The 19943-nt window shown below is 53.3% G+C and overlaps 1 protein-coding gene across 2 annotated transcripts in view; it reads left to right on the top strand.

The window, feature by feature from the left end:
- Positions 1-13126, top strand: part of DHX30 (DExH-box helicase 30) — a 38587-nt gene extending 25461 nt beyond the window's left edge. For both annotated transcript variants that reach the window (XM_081344887.1, XM_081344886.1), the window contains 12 exons: positions 186-1004; positions 2081-2159; positions 3163-3267; positions 3724-3899; positions 5735-5941; positions 6899-6980; positions 7062-7255; positions 8379-8538; positions 9594-9751; positions 10849-10952; positions 11046-11185; positions 12811-13126. In XM_081344887.1, coding sequence (XP_081201013.1) covers positions 186-1004; positions 2081-2159; positions 3163-3267; positions 3724-3899; positions 5735-5941; positions 6899-6980; positions 7062-7255; positions 8379-8538; positions 9594-9751; positions 10849-10952; positions 11046-11185; positions 12811-13046 — 2460 coding nt within the window. In that variant the 3' untranslated portion in view covers positions 13047-13126. The remainder of the gene's footprint in view (positions 1-185; positions 1005-2080; positions 2160-3162; positions 3268-3723; positions 3900-5734; positions 5942-6898; positions 6981-7061; positions 7256-8378; positions 8539-9593; positions 9752-10848; positions 10953-11045; positions 11186-12810) is intronic.
- The last annotated feature ends 6817 nt before the right edge of the window (positions 13127-19943 follow it).

The raw sequence follows: 19943 nt of genomic DNA, 5'->3' as shown, positions 1-19943 counted from the left end.
GGTTGGCACTTCGAACGATCGCTAACCGAACGGTCGTTAAAAGTCGAGGACTAACCCGTCTCGGGAATGGAACAAGCCACCCCATTGGCCCTCTTTCCCGGCCGGCGCGTTGCGAGAGGGGAAGGCTGGCGCATTGCGAGAGGATCCCCAACCCCCGCAAAATCCCTCTTGTCCACTCTCCGCAGTATCCCGTCGACTCCCGGGAGTCCCGGCCGCGCCTGGCGGACGACGTGATGAACTTGAGCAAGGAGAGCAGCGGGGCCCTGAGCGACGCCATCACGGGGAAGACCTACCTCCCGTTGTCGGAGTCGGAAGAGTTGCGCCTTAGCCAGAACCTGCTGGCTCTCTGGAAACGGCGGGGCAACCTCTGGCCCGACAGCCCCTCGCTGCCTGTGGATTCCCACAAGGAGGCCATCCTCTCAGCCGTGGAGCAGCACCCGGTGGTGGTGGTCGCCGGCGACACGGGCTGCGGGAAAACCACCCGCATCCCGCAGCTGCTGCTGGAGCACTACATCCTGGAAGGGCGCGGAGCCCAGTGCAACGTGGTGGTGACGCAGCCGCGTCGCATCAGCGCCATCTCGGTGGCCCAGCGGGTAGCCCAAGAGCTGGGCCCTAACCTGCGGCGCAACGTGGGCTACCAGGTGCGGCTGGAGAGCAAGCCGCCGGCCCGGGGCGGAGCCTTGCTCTTCTGCACCGTCGGCATCCTGCTCCGGAAGCTGCAAGGCAACCCCCGGCTGGAAGGGGTCAGCCACGTGATCGTGGACGAGGTCCACGAGCGGGACGTCAACACCGACTTCCTGCTGATCCTGCTGAAGGGCATCCAAAAGCAGAACCGGCAACTGCGCCTGGTGCTGATGAGCGCCACGGGGGACAACCAGCGTTTCTCGGAGTACTTTGGCGACTGTCCGGTGGTCAAAGTGCCGGGCTTCATGTATCCGGTCAAGGAGTACTACCTGGAGGATATGATGGCGATGCTCGGCCGGCATCGGCATTACGAGATCAAGGTGGGCGGCGCGCGCGCGACCCGGGGAGGAAACATGGGGAACAACTGGCCAGCTGCGTGGAAAACGGGCAACCGAGAGGTCGGGATTGATAACGGATGGATAGATAGAAAGACAAACGGATAATAGACCAAATAGATAAGGAGAGAGAGAGAGACAAAAAGAGAGAAAGATACATAGATACAGATGGGCGGATAGGGAGAACAATGGATAGATAACGGGTAGAGAAATCGAAATAAAGACAGACGGAGATAAATAGATATGGATGGAGGGATGGGTAGATAATGGATAAATAGGGATAGAGATCAAAATAAAGAGAAGATGGATGGATGGGTAGATAATGGATAAATAGATAAGGAGAGAGAGATCAAAATAAAGACGGAGATAAATAGATATGGATGGATGGGTAGATGGATAAATGGGGATAGAGAGATCAAAATAAAGAGATGGAGATATGGACGGATGGATGGGTGGATAATGGACAGATACATAAGGATAGATCAAAATACAGATGGAGATAAACAGAGATGGATGGATGGGTAGATAATGGATAAATGGGGATAGAGAGATCAGAATAAAGACAGAGATAAATAGATATGGATGGATGGGTAGATGGATAAATGGGGATAGAGAGATCAAAATAAAGAGATGGAGATATGGACGGATGGATGGGTGGATAATGGACAGATACATAAGGATAGATCAAAATACAGATGGAGATAAACAGATATGGATGGATGGGTAGATAATGGATAAATGGGGATAGAGAGATCAGAATAAAGAGAGATAAATAGATATGGATGGATGGATAGGTTGGTGGGTAGGTAGATAATAGATAAATAGGGATAGATCGAAATAAGACGGGGAGATAAATAGAGGTGGATGGACGGAGGCTGGATAAACGGCTAGGGATAGATCAAAATAAAAGGCGGAGACAAACGGGACAAAACCCCCCTGTAGCCAGTGTCCCGCTTAGCAGCGGAAACTGCACTCGTGGTCGTAAGTCTGAGGATTACTTGTCCCGTCTCTTTCTCTCTCTCTCTCTCTCTCTCTCTCTTCTCCTCCCTCCCCCCCCCCAGCAATCAGACGACGAGTGTGTCCTGGATCTTGAGCTGATCGCCGACTTGATCCTTCAGATCGATGCCCACGGAGAACCAGGTGGGTGGGAGTCCCTCTTGTCTTACACACACACACACACACACACACACACACGTGCCGCTCAAGCTCGTCCGGTTGGCCGTAGAAGTGGATCCAACCTGGTTTTTGCAAAATGGAGGGGGGTGGGTGTTGGGGGGGGGTCATGTGAGAATCGCAAGGCTTGCTTGGGGTTGAGGAATTAACCGATGGCGGTTAATTCAGCCCGGGGGTGTGTGTCTTCCGACTCGGCCCTTTTGTGACCGGTGGGACTTCCAACTCCCAGAATCCCTCCGTTGGCCATTTTGATGAACCTGCGGGCTCGGATCCAGACCCTCAGGGGTCTTCCAACTCGGCCCTTTAGTGACCGGTGGGACTTCCAACTCCCAGAATCCCTCCGTCGGCCATTTTGATGAACCTGCAGGATCCAGACCCTCAGGGGTCTTCCGACTCAGCCCTTTTATGACTGGTGGACTTCAACTCCCAGAATCCCTCAGTCGGCCATTTTGATGAAACTGCAGGCTCGGATCCAGACCCTCAGGGGTCTTCCAACTCGGCCCTTTAGTGACCGGTGGGACTTCCAACTCCCAGAATCCCTCCGTCGGCCATTTTGATGAAACTGCAGGCTCAGATCCAGACTCTCAGGGGTCTTCCAACTTGGCCCTTTTATGACTGGTGGACTTCAACTCCCAGAATTCCTTTTTCCTTCCTTCCTCCCTCCCTCTCTTTTTCTTCCTTCCTGCCTCCCTCCCTCTTTTCCTTCCTCCCTCCCCTTTTTCTTCCTCCGTCCCTCTTTTCCTTCCTTCCTTCCTGTCTCCCTCCCCTCTTTTTTTTTCTTACTCCTTCCTTCCCTCCCTCCCTCTTTGGGGCAGCCCCTCAAAGACACAAAGACGTCTTATCCTGTCCTGTCTCCCCACTCACCCCCAAAAATCCCACTTTTAGGAAACGGGACGTCCCCTTTTTTTTTTCACACACACACACAAACAAACACACACACACACACACACCATCTCTCCTCTCCTTCCAGGCGGCATCCTCTGTTTCCTTCCCGGCTGGCAAGAGATCAAAGGGGTCCAGCAGCGGCTTTTGGAAATCCTGGGCTCCCACAACAGCCGCTACCTTATCTTACCAGGTGAAGCTCAGTTGCCCTCCGCGGCTATCCCGGGGACGAGGGCGAGGCGGCAGCCGACCCCGGCGAGAACCATTCGGCCGTTGTCCGGAAAACGGGCGGGTTTTTCCGGACACTTGTCCGGAGAGGGCAGGGAGGGAGGGAGAGAAACATGAGGAACCTCAAGCTGAGGGTTCGAATAATAATAATAATAATAATAATAATAATAATAATAATAATAATAATAAGTTGGAAGGGGCCTCAGAGGTCATCTAGTCCAACCCCCTGCTCAGGCAGGAAGCCCTAGACCGTTTCAAGACAAGTGGCTGGCCAGTCTCTTCCGAAAAACGTCCAGCGTTGGGAGCATTCGCCGCGTCCGGAGGCAGGTGGTTCCACTGGTTTAATCGACCTTCCTCTTCCTCCTCTTCCCCCTCCTTCCCCCTCCCCCCCACCGACCACCACCCACCCACCCCCGTTTAGTCCATTCCAACATCCCCATGATGGACCAACAGAGCATCTTCCCCCGGCCCCCCGCCGGGGTGCGGAAAATCGTCTTGGCCACCAACATTGCCGAGACCTCCATCACCATCAACGACATCGTCCACGTGGTGGACAGCGGGACCCATAAGGAGGAGCGCTACGATCTGAAGACCAAGGTTTGGGCCCCCAAGGACCGGGGTTAAAGCGGGGGAGGGGGGGGACGCTTCCCGGCTCTTTTCGGAGAGCCCCGGGGTGGGGGGGAGGACAGACGAGCCTTCCTCTCTCTCCCCCCTCCCTCTGCTCTGTGATTAAGTCGGTGGGTGCCGGTGGGAGACCGACCGCGGGTCCTGGTGGTGGTGGGGGGTCCCGCCGTGCTTTCTGTTCTTACGGCTTGCTTCCTCCTACTCGGGGTGCCGTCTCCGGCTAGGGCTAGGCTTAGGTTTAAGGCGAGGGTTAAGAGTTAAGGACTGGAGTTAGGGTTAGATTTCCGGTTACGGGTCGGGGCTAAGGTTAACATTAGGGCTGGAGTTAAACCAGGGTTAGGTTTAAGGTTAGGGTTAGGTTTCAGGTTAGAGTTAGGACTAGAGTTAGGGTTAGGGTTAAGACTAGGCTTAGAGTTAGGACTAAGGTTAGGGTTAGGTTTAGGGTTAGAGTTAGGATTAGTTTTAGGGTTAGAGTTAGGATTAGGATTAGGGTTTAGGACTAGGCTTAGTGTCAGGTTTCAGGTTAAGGTTAAGATTAGAGAGGATTAGGGTTAGGGTTAAGACTAGGCTTAGGTTTAAGTTACAGTTAGAGTTAGGGCTAAGGTTAGGGTTAGGTTTAAGGTTAGAGTTAGGACTAGAGTTAGGTTTAGTTTTAGGGTTAGAGTTAGGGTTAGGGTTTAGGACTAGGCTTAGTGTCAGGTTTCAGGTTAAGGTTAAGATTAGAGTTAAGACGGGTTAGGGATAGAGATAAGACTAGGGCTAGGGTTAACATTAGATTTAAGACGGGTTAGGAATAGGGTTAGGGATAGAGTTAAGATGGCTTAGGTTTAAGGTTAGGCTTAGGTTTAAGGCTAGGGTTAGGGTTAAGATTAGAGTTAAGACTAGGGTTAGGTTTAAGGTTAGGGTTAAGACTAGGATTAGGGATAGAGTTAAGACTAGGGTTAGGTTTAAGGTTAGGGTTAAGGCTAGGGTTAGGGTTAAGAGTAGGATTAGGGATAGAGTTAAGACTAGGGTTAGGGATAGAGTTAAGACTAGGGTTAGGGTTAAGGTTAAGGTTAGGGTTAAGATTAGACTTAAGACTAGGGTTAGGGTTAAGGTTAGGGTTAGGGTTAAGACTAGGATGAGGGATAGAGTTAAGACTAGGGTTAGGGTTAGGGCTAAGACTAGGATTAGGGATAGAGTTAAGACGGGTTAGGGTTAAGGCTAGGGTTAGGGTTAAGACTAGGATTAGGGATAGAGTTAAGACTAGGATTAGATTTAGGGTTTGGGTTAGAGTTATGAATTAGGGCTGAGGCTAGGACTAAGGTTAGGTTCAAGGTTCGAATTAGGACTAAAGCTTCGGTTAAGGCTAGGCATTAGGACTGGGGCTAAGGTTAGGTTTAAGTTTAGGATTAGGGTTAATGTTATGGCTAGGGTTAGTTTGAAGGGTTACGCATAAGACTAGGGTGAGGGCTAGGGTTCGGTTTAAGCTTAGGCTTAGCCTTATGCCTAAGATTAGGTTTAGGGCTAGGATTCAAGTTTTAAGGTCCAAAGGCTGCTTGATCGACTGAAGCCAACCCAGCAAAGAAACGCTCCATCCGAATCAAGCTGGAAGGGGACCCGGGAGGTCCTCCAGTCCAACCCCCTGCTGAAGCAGGAGACAAACAGAGATCCAGTCTCTTCCTTAAAAAAAAACAAAAAAACCCCTCCAGCGACGTAGCGCCCACGACGTTGGGTGGCAAGCGGCTCCCCCGCCCGGCTCGTCGTCCTCGCCGTTGACTCGCTCCTCCCCTCCATTCGTTTACCGTCCGTCTTCCTCTTTCGCCCAGGTTTCGTGCTTGGAGACCGTCTGGGTGTCCAAGTCGAACGTCATCCAGCGACGAGGACGGGCCGGACGCTGCCAGTCGGGCTTCGCCTACCACCTCTTCCCCCGCAGCCGCCTGGACCGCATGCCCACCTACCAAGTGCCCGAGATCCTACGGACGCCGCTGGAGAACCTGGTGGTGCAAACCAAGATCCACCAGCCGGAGAAGACGGTTAGCTTCGGCTGAGACCCCGGGACGTGTGAATGGCACGGGAGGGGTTCCCAGAGGAGGGGTGGGGGTGGTGCGGTTCCTGATATTTTTAAGAGTCACTTCATGCCAGGCCTACTTTACCGGCGTCTGCTCGAGCACGAAAGCCGTACGGAATTACAGACGGGCGGAGTTGGGTGGGACCTTGCAGGTCATCTAGTCTGACCCCTCCCCCTGCTCGAGTAGGAGACCCTTATGGACTCGTGGAATGATAAGTCGGAAGAGACCTTGGAGGTGATCTAGTCCAACCCCCTGCTCAAGCAGGAGACTCTTACAGAATCATATTGGTAGGGATCTTGGAGGTGATCTAGTCCAACCCCCTGCTCGAGGAGACCCTTACAGAATCCTAGAATAACAGAGTTGGAAGGGACCATGTAGGTCATCTAGTCCAACCCCCTGCTGAAGCAGGAGATCCTTACAGAATCATATTGGAAGGGATCTTGGAGGTCATCTAGTCCAACCGCTAGCTCAAGCAGGAGACCCTTACAGAATGATGGAATAACAGAATTGGAAGGGACTTTGGAGATCATCTAGTCCAACCCCCTGCTCAAACAGGGGACCCTTATAGTATCATGGGATGATCTCCAGCGGAGGCTGCCCCATCCCTGGAGGCTTTTCAGAAGAGACCGGACAGCCGCTCGTCTGAAATAGGTCTCCTGCTTGAGCAGAGGGTTGGACTGGATGACCTCCAAGGTCCTTTCCACCTGTTGTCATTCCGTGATTCTGTAAGGGTCCCCTGTCTGAGCAGCAGGGGGGTTGGAGTAAATGACCTCCAAGTTCCCTCCCACCTCTCTCCTTCCGTGATTCGGTAAGGATCCCCCGGTTGAGTCGGGAGGGGCAGGGGTTGGACTAGAAGACCTCCGAGGTCCCTTCCGGCTCTACTCCAACTGGAATTGAACTGCCCCTGGTTTTGGCTTGCAGGCCGTCGAGTTCCTCTCCAAAGCCCTGGACAGCCCCGACATCAAAGCGGTGGACGAGGCCGTCATCCTGCTGCAGGAGATTGGTGAGTTCCGGGTGAAAATGGCCGACGGGCGACTGTTCTCCTTCCACCTCTCGGTTCGCTCATACCGAATCCCCTTTCCAGGCGTGCTGGACCACCGAGAGGCGTTGACCACGCTGGGCAAGCGCCTGGCCCAGATCTCCACCGACCCCCGGCTGGCCAAGGCCATCGTGCTGGCATCCATATACCGCTGCATCCAGCCGCTCCTCCTCATCGTCTCCTGCCTCACCCGAGACCCCTTCAGCAGCAGCCTGCAGAACCGTACGGAGGTGGATAAGGTGAGGAGCCCACCGCATTCTCGTCTCGGGTGAGGCCGGCGACCAAAACCTACGTGCGTCTCCTCTGCCACCCTGGATTTGGACTACAACAGGGGTCCGCAATCCGTGAGCCATGACCCACTACCGGCCACCAGGTCGAGCGCATGGTTGGCTGATGTGCCCACGTGCGCAACGGGCGTGTTCCACTCGTATTTGCCGCTTCACTCGCGCGAGTGTCGCCACAAGGGTGTGAGACATTTGTGGCCCCACTCGTTTGAGCGTCGGCGTTCGCAGCCCCGCTTCCACGAGCAGCACAGATTATGGTCCCACTCGCAGGACCGTGGTGGATGTTTGGGACCCGATTTGCATGAGCGCCATAGCTGTTCATCGTCCCACTTACGCAAGAGTCACCGTATCACGGAGGTTTGTGGCCCCATTTGCGCGAACGTTGTGGATGTTCCGACTCGCGCGAGCGTCGCTGCGTCATGGGCGTTCGCAATCCTACTCGTACGAGCTTCGCCACGACCTTCATGGGTGTTTGCGCCTCCACTAGCACGAGCTTGGTGGGTGTTCACGGCCCCACTCATGAGAGTGTTTCCATGAGCGTCTGGTGCGTTTGTGTCCCCACTTGTGAGCGTCACCACTAGCATCACAGATGTTTCTGGCCCCACTCCGTGACAGTCGGTGTTTGTGTCCACATTCCTGCGAGCGTTGTGGGTGTTCACGGCCCCTTGCACGAGCCTCGCCGCGAGTGTCATGGGCGTTCATGGCCCCATTCATATGAGCATCGCCACAACCGTCGTGGTTGTGGCCCCGCTAGATCAAGTTGCAGGTGCTCGGCCCACTCATGAGCATTGCCACAGATTTCAAGGCATTCGCAGCCTACTTGTGCGAGCGTAGCCATGACCGTCATGGCCTTTCCCGGGCCCATGCACACAGGCATTCTGAGCATTCAGGGCCTCACATGTGTGTGCTCTTATCACCCTGAGCGTCGGAGGCACTCACTGCCCACTCGTGCGAGCAACGGGTGTTCGTGCACACAAAACATCCTTTCTTCCCCCGCTCCAGGCTGTCAGTCCCAAAAGGTTGGACTAGAAGACCTCCAAGGTCCCTTTGGTTATTCTTCCGATGGTTTCCCCCTTAGGCCAAGGCCATCCTGAGTCGAGAGAGCGGCAGCGATCACCTGGCGTTCGTGCGGGCTGTGGCGGGCTGGGAAGACATCCTACGACGCAGAGATAGCCGCGCGCGCGATGATTACCTGCAGGATTACTCGCTCTACGCCCCGAGTTTGCGCTTTATCAACGGTGAGCAGGACGATCCTCGGAGGGCAGTCACCACCCCTCTTGTCTTTTCTCCTTTCCCCCCCCCCGTTTTATAAGCTTCCCTTTGTATCAGTTTAAATTCATTTTTAATAACGACGATATAACCAAGTTAACTAATGAACGCCTCATTTATTCACTGTTTCCCCCAGTCCGTTGTAATCTACCAAAAGTCCCTTTCCTTAAGGTGGGAGGCTGTATAAATTTGATTAATTAAATACAGCTGATCCTCAATTATCTTGGGAAAAAGAACAGAGAAAAAGAGAAAGAGGCCATTCTTAAGGAGGCGGGCAAAAGTGACTCATGACAAATCCTCACCCTTACGACCGTCGTGTCATTAAAACCTGGCTAGAGCTGGTCCTCGTCTTCATGACCAAAATTGAGCCACATGTTTCCGCTGCTAAGCGAGACAGTTGTTCATGGGGGTTTGCCCCATTTTACGACCTTTCTTTCCACCGTTGTGGTTATAATAGTACCGTGGTTGCTAAATTTAATCCGGGTTGCCCCGTTGACTTTGCTCGTCAGAAAGTCGCCCAACGAGGATCACACGTCCCCTGGGACACTGCAACCGTCGTAAATATGAGTCTGGAATTTTGATCACGGGACCCCGGGATGCTGCGAACCGTTGTAAATACGAGTCGGTTGCCAAGCATCTGGACTTTGATCGCGGGGCCCCGGGACGCGGTGACCGTCATCGCTACGAGTCAGTTGCCGAGTGTCTGAATTTTGATCGCGGGACCCCGGGATGCTGCGAACCATTGTAAATACGAGTCGGTTGCCAAGGGTCTGGATTTTGATGGCGGGATCCCTGGGCACGCTACCACGCTCGTCGGTGTGAAAAAAAACAGTCCGAAGTCTAACTTTGAAGGGTCGCTAAACAAACGGTGGTAATCCGAGGACTTCCCCTGTCTTTGGCCACCAGCCTGCGTTGACGATATGTTCGCTGGGGAATTCTGGGAGTTGAAGTCCTCTCTCTCTCTCTCTCTCTCTCTTTCTCTCTCTCTCTCTCTCTCCCTCCCTCCCTCCCTCCCCCTCCGCAGGCCTGGTGAAGCAGTTTTCTGAAAACCTCTACGAAGCCTACCTGGTCCCCACGCCGTCGGATTGCCTCTTGCCGTCGTCGGTGTGCAACCAGTACAGTGAGGAGGAGGAACTGGTGAAGGGGGTCCTGATGGCCGGGCTGTACCCCAACCTCATCCAGGTGTGTGTGTGGTGTGTGTGTGTGTGTTATTTGTCTGTTCTAGTGGTTTGCCCTATGAGTAAGGGATTCCCGGTTGCAAATGCTCCCTGTCGCTTCTCGTCCCTACCTCTCCGTGCCAGAGACTCCGGCACCTGGATTTGGACCTCAGTGGGAGATGCTCCATCTAACCGGGTGCCTTAGGAGGTTGATAATCATCATCATAATTATATTATAACGATAATAGAAAGTTGGACGGCACCTTGGAGGTCTTCTAGTCCAGCCCCCTGCTCAAGCAGGAGACCCTCTGCCACTTCGGGCAAGCGGCTGTCCCTTTTCTTAAAAACCTCCGGTGATGGCGCACCTACAACTTCTGGTGGCCAGCGGTTCCACTGGTTAATTGTCCTCACTGTCAGGAAGTTTCTCCTTAATTCCAGGTCGCTTCTCTCCTTGATCCGTTTCCACCCGTTGCTTCTTCTCCTGCCTTCCTGGTGCTTTGGAGAATAGGTGGATCCCCTTCCTTCCTTCCTTCCTTCCTTCTTTCCTTCCTTCCTTCCTTCCTTCCTTCCTTCCTTCCATCCCTTCTTCCATCCTTCCTACCTCTTCTTCCTTCCTACCATCCATCCCTTCTTCCATCCTTCCTACCCCTTTTCCTCTCCTTCCTTCCTTCTTTCCTTCTAACCTTCCATTCATCCATCCCTTCTTCCATCCTTCCTATCCCTTTTTCCTTCCTTTCTCGTTTCCTTCTCCCTGTCTTCCCTCCCTCTCTCCCTCCCTCCCTTGTATCCATCCATCCCACTCTCTTTTCTCCTGCCTTCCTGCCTTATAGGACTGGAAGGGATCTTGGAGGTCTTCTAGTCCAGCCCCCTGCTGAAACAGGAGACCCTGTAGCATATCAGACAACTGACTGTCCAGTCTCTTCTTAGAAAACCCCCAGTTGGGAAGCGCCCACAATTCCCTGGGACAAGCTGTTTATTTCACTGGTTAATTGTCCTCGCTGTTGGGAAATGTCTCCGTAACTCCAGGTTTGCCTCTCTCCTTGATTAGTTCCCATGGAGGGCAGCTGTCAGTCTCCTATTATTGAAACGCCGTCAGTATACGTCCTTTTTTTAATCTCGCAGGTCCGGCAAGGGAAAGTGACCAGACAGGGCAAGTTCAAACCGAACAGCTATACGTACCGGACCAAAGCGGGGACCGTCCTTTTGCACAAATCCACCATCAACAGGTAAGAGAGCCGGTCCCTCCTGGGGCGCCAATCTGTTAGCCGAACAGCCCCAAGCCGGCGCATGCAATATCCCCCTCGCTCTCTCCTCCGCAGGGAGTCCTCCAAGCTGTACAGCCGTTGGCTGACCTACTTCATGGCGGTCAAGTCCAACGGGGGTGTCTTCGTGCGCGACTCCTCGCAAGTACATCCGCTGGCAGTGCTGCTGATGACCGATACGGATGTCTACGTGCGAGGTGAGGAATCTGGATCCCTGTCTCTCGGCTCATTTCCCGCACTGTCGCCTAGAACAGAGCGTCCTGACCTTTGGGGGTTTTGTGGCCCAGAGCACGCGGGGGACGGGTTAAGAAGGGATTGTTTTGTGGAGAGGGAGGTTGAGCACATGTGCTCACACGTGCACGAACACACATTGCTGACGTGAGCGAGGCCATGAACGCTGGCAGCGATGCTCAGGAAAACGGCCACAAACACCGGCCACAGTAACGATGCTCATGAAAATGGGGCAACAAAAAACGCCCACGATGCTCACGTCAACGCTTCGGCAAGTGGGGCTGCGCGTGCACGGGCATACGTCCACATCGGTGAGCCTTTCACACACCCGGTGGCCAATATTTTGGGAACCTATGTCCTCACCCTCCCCTCTCTGCCCCCCAAAGAATATTTTAATCCCTCCCTCTTGCTGAGCTTCCTCGGTCTTTCCTACCTACTGCTACTCCTCCACTTACACCAGTTTGCTTACTGACTGAAGTTGCAAACGGGACTGAAAAAAAGGGGCTTCTGACCATTTTTCACCCTCACAACCGTTGCCTCAGCCCCCCCCCCCCTTGGTCACGAGATCAAAATTTAGATGCTTTTGCAAGTGGCTAATATTTACGATGGTCGCAGTGTCCTGGGGTCACGTGATCCCCTTTTGGGACCTTCATTTTAACAACCATTTGACTCACTTCACCACAGGGATGTGCTTAAGAACTGCCAAGAAAGGTTGTAGAACGGGGCATAACTCACTGCCTATGTCAGTTTTGCCCCGTTTTTACAATCACTGCATTTGTCAACGTAGTAACACGGTGGTTAGGTGAACCCCGTTGACATTGCTTGTCAGAAGGTCGCAAAAAGGGATCACAGGATCCCAGCACACTGCAACCGTCATAAATACGAGTCAGTTGCCAAGCATTTGTGAGTTTTAATCACATAATCCTGGGACATTCCGACCGTCATCAATACGAGTCGATGGCCAAGCGTCTGAAGTTTGATTACGTCATCCTAGGACACTGCAGCTGTCATAAATACGAGTCAGCAACCCGTAAATACGAGTCAGCAACAAGTGTCTGAATTTTGATCCCAGGATACTGTGACCGTCATAAATACGAGTCGGTTGCCAAGCGTCTGAATTTTGGTCCCGTGATCACAGGATGCTGTGACCGTCATAAATATGAGTCGGTTGCCAAGCATCTGAATTTTGATCCCGGGATACTGCAACCGTCATAAATACGAGTTGGTTGCCAAGCGTCTGAATTTTGGTCCCGTGATCCCAGGATACTGTGACCGTCATAAATATGAGTCAGTTGCTAAGCATCTGAATTTTGATCCCGGGACACTGCGAGTGTCATAAATACAAGTTGGTTGCCAACTGTCTGAAGTTTGTTCACATGATCCTGGACATGCTGCATCGGTTGCAAGTATGAAAAACGGTCCTAAGTCTCTTTTTCCGGTGCCGTTCTGACTTGGAACAGTCGCTAAAGCAACTGTCGTAAGTCGAGGACTAAGTACGATACATTTTTTTTAACCAAAAAAAAATCAATTAATATCTAAGAATTCTCCTCAAGAAGCGCCGCTTCACCTCACTTTGTTCTTTGTTCCCAAGATGACGGGTGGCGCGCCACCATTTCCTTGGTCGACAGTGACCTGCTGGTGCTGGAAGGCGACTCGTACACCATACGGCTCCTCCGCGACTTCCGGGTGGCGCTCTCCCGGATGGTGGAGACCTGCCTCTGTTACGAGATGGCGGCCATTCCCGGGGACCTCCACCACCAACACAGCCAGCTCTTGGACATCCTGGTGGAGCTGCTGAAAGGCCCTTCGGCCAACTTTGGCGCCTAGGATTCTGGACCTGGGGGACTTGTAATTTGTACAAAGATGTTGAGATATGTTTATTTAAATAAAGTTCTATTTATCCCTTGTGACGCCGCTCTCATCCCAGAAGGTTCCCGGGGCTCGGCTCGCCGGTGGTTGGCGCCATCTCACTACAGTCAGAGAGACAGCGCCCCCTCCCTCCCGGTGTCTTCCTGCAAGCCGGTTGCACGAGATCTCCAAGGACTGTGTGACAGATGCCGGTTGCACGTCCAGAGACCTCCAAGGACTTTGCGGTGAACGATCCTGGTTTGCCCCTGTGCGTGCACTCGCCGCACCGACCTCGCGTCCGAGGACGGATTTGGTCCGCTCGTTCGAGAACGGACAGCTGGCAGCACCCTCAAGGGGCTTGAGATGGCGAGGCGAGCTGAACGTCAGGATTCAAGAACGAGGGGGATCGCTCCTCCTCACCGCCCACCCCCCACATTGTCAGAGGTTAGGGTAACGGCAGCGTTCGGAAGACGTTCACGCTCCTGTTTGATTCAGAGAGGGCGGGCGGATGCTTCGTATTTTGTTCCCCGAACTCCTTGTCCTGGTGAGGAAGCCTCGGCTCATGCCAAGATTGCGCAAGCAGGAGGAACTCGGAGGCGTCGCTGTGCCTGGAGTCATAACTAGGTTTGTGGAACTGGTTATGTTTCCCCAGGAGCCGAGTTCCAGTTCAGTGCCCTGGAAACCCCCTCCTCCAAAAATAAGGGTGCGAGGTTACTTCGCATTCTCGCGAGCCTGTTATCCCTGGTTCTCGCGGATCCTCTTGCATGCCCGATCCTCGGCTTCCTTTCCTCGAGTCCGCTAGGCCTCACATCCAGGGTGCACGGCGCCCCGTATCTTCCCAGGGTGGCCCCTCTACTACACGGCAGATTTGTGACATCAGAAACGTGGCTGTGGATTGAAGGCAGAAAGAGGCGCTTGATCTCTCGCCGCTCTTCAGAAACAGCCTCGTTCTCTCGTCCACAACGAGACTGGCTTCCCTGTTACTCTAGATGCCGCCGTCCCGGCTCGGGTGCCTAACCATGATTTCCATGCAAATCTGGTGGAGAGGGGGGTGGATCCCATCTCCCGGCACCTCTGCCCCCCCTTCTCCAGAAACGGAGTGTCCTGCCTTGCACCCCCGACTTCGGACTCGAATCGGTAGTCGTTTCAGGAGGAGCGGCGGTCCGCCGTTGGAACCGAGACTCCATTTTGAGCCCCAAGGGCTGCTGGGAATATCCTAAAAAAACGTACCTGTGACTCTTGATGCTCGGATAGGCCAGTGCTTTGTTACTTGTCCTGCACCCTTTTTACAACCTAGATTAAAGCTAATAAATGGGGAGTAAAAAAAAAATCACCCGCTGGCTTGGCTCTTGTGTTGGATGCGTTTGTCTCCGTGTGCGTGTGTGTGTCTGTGTGTGTTTTCTCTAACAAACGAGCTGCCCGTCTTTTTGGGGTTTTTTTCCACCCTCAAATTGATGGCATGGAGAAGATGCAAAGCGACTTGAGGTTTTAGGATTCTTCCCGAGAAACAGTCCCCGATTTACGACGTACGGTTTACGACCTCAAACGGAGACCACAGTTTCCATCGCAAGCGGGAAGTTGAGTCAGGGGGATTTTTCAGCGAATCGCTGCCCGCCATTAAGTCAGTCAGTGTAATCGTTCATTGCATCCGGATAATTTTAGCCCAAAATTCACACAAAAGGTCGCAACTTGGGATCGCGTGACCGCAGGGGCTGCGGTTTTTCCTGAAATGCCAGCCGGTTGCCTGGTGCCCAAATTGTGATAGTTGAAGGGGTTGTACGATGGTCTTGTTGTAGACAGGCCTTGTGAGTCGTAAATCAAGGAGTACCTGTATTGTATTACGCTGGATTGGAATAGTAGGTTAAGAATTTCTAATTTCCCCGCTTTGAACAATTAGCTTTGTGCGGTTTTTGCGACAAGTTTGCTTTGACAAGTGGGAAAAGCATCAACTCTCGCAAATGCACGGTCGTCAATTTTGGTTATTAAGTGAAACATTCCATTTTACGACCTTTCTTGCAGTGACTGACTGCAATTCTCAGGTTAGTTGCCAAGCGTCTGAATTTTGGTCATGTGACCCCGAGACGCTGCGACCGTCATAAATACGAGTCGGTTGCCGAGCGTCTGGATTTTGATCACGTGACTCTGGGACGCTGTGACCGTCATAAATGCGAGTCGGTTGCCGAGCGTCTGAATTCTGATCACGTGACCCGCCTCCCCAGGAGGCTACAAAGGCCATAACTGAAAAACAGTCCCAAGTCCCATTTTTCACGTCTGCCGTAACTTTGACCGGTCACTAAATGAACAGTCGTAAGTCGATGACCATCTTTAGCTGGAAGACATTTTATGGAATCTAAATTTTTAAATGAAGGTTGAGGTTCACGCCAGGGTTCAGATTCGGGCGAACAAAGTCACGAGGGCGCTGCAAACAGAAACCCCACAAACGCACGCACACCGGCCACTGGTTGTCGTCGTGACGGCCGTGGTGAGCTCCGAGTTCCGCCTCCTTCAGTGTGAACAATGTATGCTAGACTTCAGACGTTTGGCTGCAGTCCGGACTTGGGCCTTCTATGACTCATGGACTGTGTCAGTTTGAATTCCCGCGAAATTTGCATTTTAATTTCCCGAGCTCTTAAGAAGATTCTCTCCTCGATCCGGGATCGAGCTACGAAAGTAATACAATTATTCTCATTTAATTTCATCGGCCTGGATTGGATTTTGGTTTTTTTTAATCGGGGCACCGATTCGATTGTATTCATCCCATCTTTTATTACGGATAGTTCTCAAAGACCGCCACCGAAGCCCAAATGGCCGTTTTGAAACGAGACCATCGGGAAGTGAATCTTTCGCCCGACTGGAGGGCCTTTCCCGCCACTGTCCTTAAGTGGATCGCAGCAGTCGGACGGCGGTGAAGTGAACCCGGTTTCCCCATTGAGTTTGCTTGTCAGAAAGGAATCAAGGCTCGCTCTCTCTCTCTCTCACACACACACACACACACCACACTAGGACACTGACCGTCATAAATATGAGCCTGAATTTTGAATTGGGGAAACCCGTGCAGTAAGGCTGCTCCAATGGTGGTCAATGTGAAAAGAGGGCAAGGTGTCCCATTTTTCGGCCCCGTTGCCAATTTGCAACGGTCGCTAAATGAACACCTGTAAGCCGGGGGTTCTATGTGCGTAAGGCAGAGGTGGAAATTAGAATTTGGGGGTGGGGGAGGGAGGCTGAGAAAACGGCTACATTGTGATAAAGAGACTTGCCGGGTGATATATTTTAGGCCCGTTTCCCCCGTTTCGACAGAACGACAACCACACCCGGCAGCGAAGGGACAAATTCCCAGGGTGCGCTAGCTGAAGTGGGCTAGTCTCCTTTAACGCCGCCATTCATCTCTCTCTTTTTTCTTTTTTTTTTCCAAGTCTTTCCCCCATACCTGTCAACGGTGCTTTTTTTGTAAAAGAAAAAGGTGCCGGAACTCACGCATGTCATACCACCCGCCTTGTCTACCCTACAAGGTTCCATCCCAAAAAGGTGCCGGAACTCCGTTCTGAGCGTTCTACGAGGAAAAAAAGCCCTGCCTATCAACGAATATCCCGTAATATTTTTTTTAATCACGTATTAACAGACGTTCTTTTTTTACATTCTCCTCTATCCGACCCCTCTTAATAAAATAAGATACGTACACGTAAATTTTGGGGTGGCTCGTCCGTTTCCTTTCTCACTTTATCCCTGCTTTATCCTCTCTCTTCCCTCTTCTCCTCCTCCGACCTTCCTACTTCCTTCCCCCCTTTCTCTACTGTCTTCCCGGTCATTCCTCTTCAGATACAATTCAGGGGTCAGGTCCAAGCAACTCCTCGCCCTAGAAGATGTTCAGTATCTCTCTTAGATATATAACAAGATTAATTTTCTATTCCGTTAATACTTTTATTAATCTGACCTACTCGGGATATACTTCTCTACGGATGCTGTGTTCTCCTCCTGTTTCTTCCCTCTAAAGTAGCGTCAGCTATCTTTCAGGCGTCTTCTCTTTTGTCACCCAATCATAAAAAGCTCAGCCACTTTTAAGAGGGGAGGACTTCCACTCCCAGAATCCCCCAGCCGGCGTGCTTTAAGAGGGGAGGACTTCCACTCCCAGAATCCCCCAGCCGGCCTGCTTTAAGAGGGGGACGACTTCCACTCCCAGAATCCCCTAGCTGGCCTGCTTTAAGAGGGGAATTCAACTCCCAGAATCCCCCACTCAGCGTGCTTTAAGAGGGGAGGACTTCAACTCCCAGAATCCCCCACTCGGCGTGCTTTAAGAGGGGAGGACTTCCACTCCCAGAATCCCCCAGCCGGCATGCTTTAAAATAGGGGGACTTCGACTCCCAGAATCCCCCAACCGGCCTGCTTTAAGAGGGGAGGACTTCCACTCCCAGAATCCCCTAGCTGGCCATGCTTTAAGAGGGGAATTCAACTCCCAGAATCCCCCACTCAGCGTGCTTTAAGAGGGGAGGACTTCAACTCCCAGAATCCCCCACTCGGCGTGCTTTAAGAGGGGAGGACTTCCACTCCCAGAATCCCCCAGCCGGCATGCTTTAAAATAGGGGGACTTCGACTCCCAGAATCCCCCAACCGGCCTGCTTTAAGAGGGGAGGACTTCCACTCCCAGAATCCCCTAGCTGGCCATGCTTTAAGAGGGGGGGACTTCCACTCCCAGAATCCCCTAGCTGGCCTGCTTTAAGAGGGGAGGACTTCCACTCCCAGAATCCCCCAGCTGGCCATGCTTTAAGAGGGGGGGACTTCCACTCCCAGAATCCCCTAGCTGGCCTGCTTTAAGAGGGGAGGACTTCCACTCCCAGAATCCCCCAGCCGGCCATGCTTTAAGAGGGGAGGACTTCCACTCCCAGAATCCCCCAGCCGGCCTGCTTTAAGAGGGGAGGACTTCCACTCCCAGAATCCCCCAGCCGGCCATGCTTTAAGAGGGGAGGACTTCCACTCCCAGAATCCCCCAGCCGGCCTGCTTTAAGAGGGGAGGACTTCCACTCCCAGAATCCCCTAGCTGGCCATGCTTTAAGAGGGGAGGACTTCCACTCCCAGAATCCCCCAGCCGGCCTGCTTTAAGAGGGGAGGACTTCCACTCCCAGAATCCCCCAGCCGGCCTGCTTTAAGAGGGGGACGACTTCCACTCCCAGAATCCCCTAGCTGGCCTGCTTTAAGAGGGGAATTCAACTCCCAGAATCCCCCACTCAGCGTGCTTTAAGAGGGGAGGACTTCAACTCCCAGAATCCCCCACTCGGCGTGCTTTAAGAGGGGAGGACTTCCACTCCCAGAATCCCCCAGCCGGCATGCTTTAAAATAGGGGGACTTCGACTCCCAGAATCCCCCAACCGGCCTGCTTTAAGAGGGGAGGACTTCCACTCCCAGAATCCCCTAGCTGGCCATGCTTTAAGAGGGGGGGACTTCCACTCCCAGAATCCCCTAGCTGGCCTGCTTTAAGAGGGGAATTCAACTCCCAGAATCCCCCACTCAGCGTGCTTTAAGAGGGGAGGACTTCAACTCCCAGAATCCCCCACTCGGCGTGCTTTAAGAGGGGAGGACTTCCACTCCCAGAATCCCCCAGCCGGCATGCTTTAAAATAGGGGGACTTCGACTCCCAGAATCCCCCAACCGGCCTGCTTTAAGAGGGGAGGACTTCCACTCCCAGAATCCCCTAGCTGGCCATGCTTTAAGAGGGGGGGACTTCCACTCCCAGAATCCCCTAGCTGCCCTGCTTTAAGAGGGGAGCACTTCCACTCCCAGAATCCCCCAGCTGGCCATGCTTTAAGAGGGGAGGACTTCCACTCCCAGAATCCCCTAGCTGGCCTGCTTTAAGAGGGGAGGACTTCCACTCCCAGAATCCCCCAGCCGGCCATGCTTTAAGAGGGGAGGACTTCCACTCCCAGAATCCCCCAGCCGGCCTGCTTTAAGAGGGGAGGACTTCCACTCCCAGAATCCCCCAGCCGGCCATGCTTTAAGAGGGGAGGACTTCCACTCCCAGAATCCCCCAGCCGGCCTGCTTTAAGAGGGGAGGACTTCCACTCCCAGAATCCCCTAGCTGGCCATGCTTTAAGAGGGGAGGACTTCCACTCCCAGAATCCCCTAGCTGGCCTGCTTTAAGAGGGGAGGACTTCCACTCCCAGAATCCCCCAGCCGGCCATGCTTTAAGAGGGGAGGACTTCCACTCCCAGAATCCCCCAGCCGGGATGCTTTAAGAGTCTTTCCGCAACCCACCCTTCTCTCTCTCTGCCCCAGGGAAACCGGCTGGGGTGCCTCTTCCCCACGGTAGCCGTGGCCAAAGTCCCTTCCCTCCGAACTACATTTCCCAGAATGCTCGGCTTTCCTGGAAAAGAGGGGGATCCTGGGAGCAAAGGCCGGGCAGCCATCAAGAGTGCTGGCTCCCGGTTGCCTTCTTCCCTCCTCCTCCTCCTCCTCCTGTATCCCTGGCCCAGATAACTGCAGCGGAATGAAAGCCGGACAAGGCTGCCTCTGAGCATGTGCAGAGGGAGCAACTGCCTCCATTCCCGGGCTGCAAGGCCCAGGCGGGTCGATGCAAGAGAGCTGGGGCGGGGGTGGGGTGGGCAGACCAGACACCCCCAAAGATGCTTGTTTTTTGGGGGTGGGGTGGGGTTGAACTGGGAAATCTGGAAGCGTCTGGTAGGATTCGCACCCGCTCCTCGGCCTCCTCCGCTTAGCAAACCGGGAGGGAGAGGATCGGCTCCTGTTTGGCTTCAGCTTACAGGCAGGCCTCGCTTTCCGCGAATTTAGGCGGGGGGGGGGAGACATTGGTGAAAAATGATCCTTGTCCCATTTTACGTCCTTTTCTGCCGAGGGTTGTTAAGTGAATCCCGGCGGGTTTTTCAGTGA

Source organism: Vipera berus, assembly GCF_964194415.1.
Source record: "Vipera berus genome assembly, chromosome: Z".
In the NCBI taxonomy this organism is placed as follows: domain Eukaryota; kingdom Metazoa; phylum Chordata; class Lepidosauria; order Squamata; family Viperidae; genus Vipera; species Vipera berus.
Note: the sequence above shows the minus strand (reverse complement) of the source record. Positions and strands in the feature narration are given on the sequence as shown.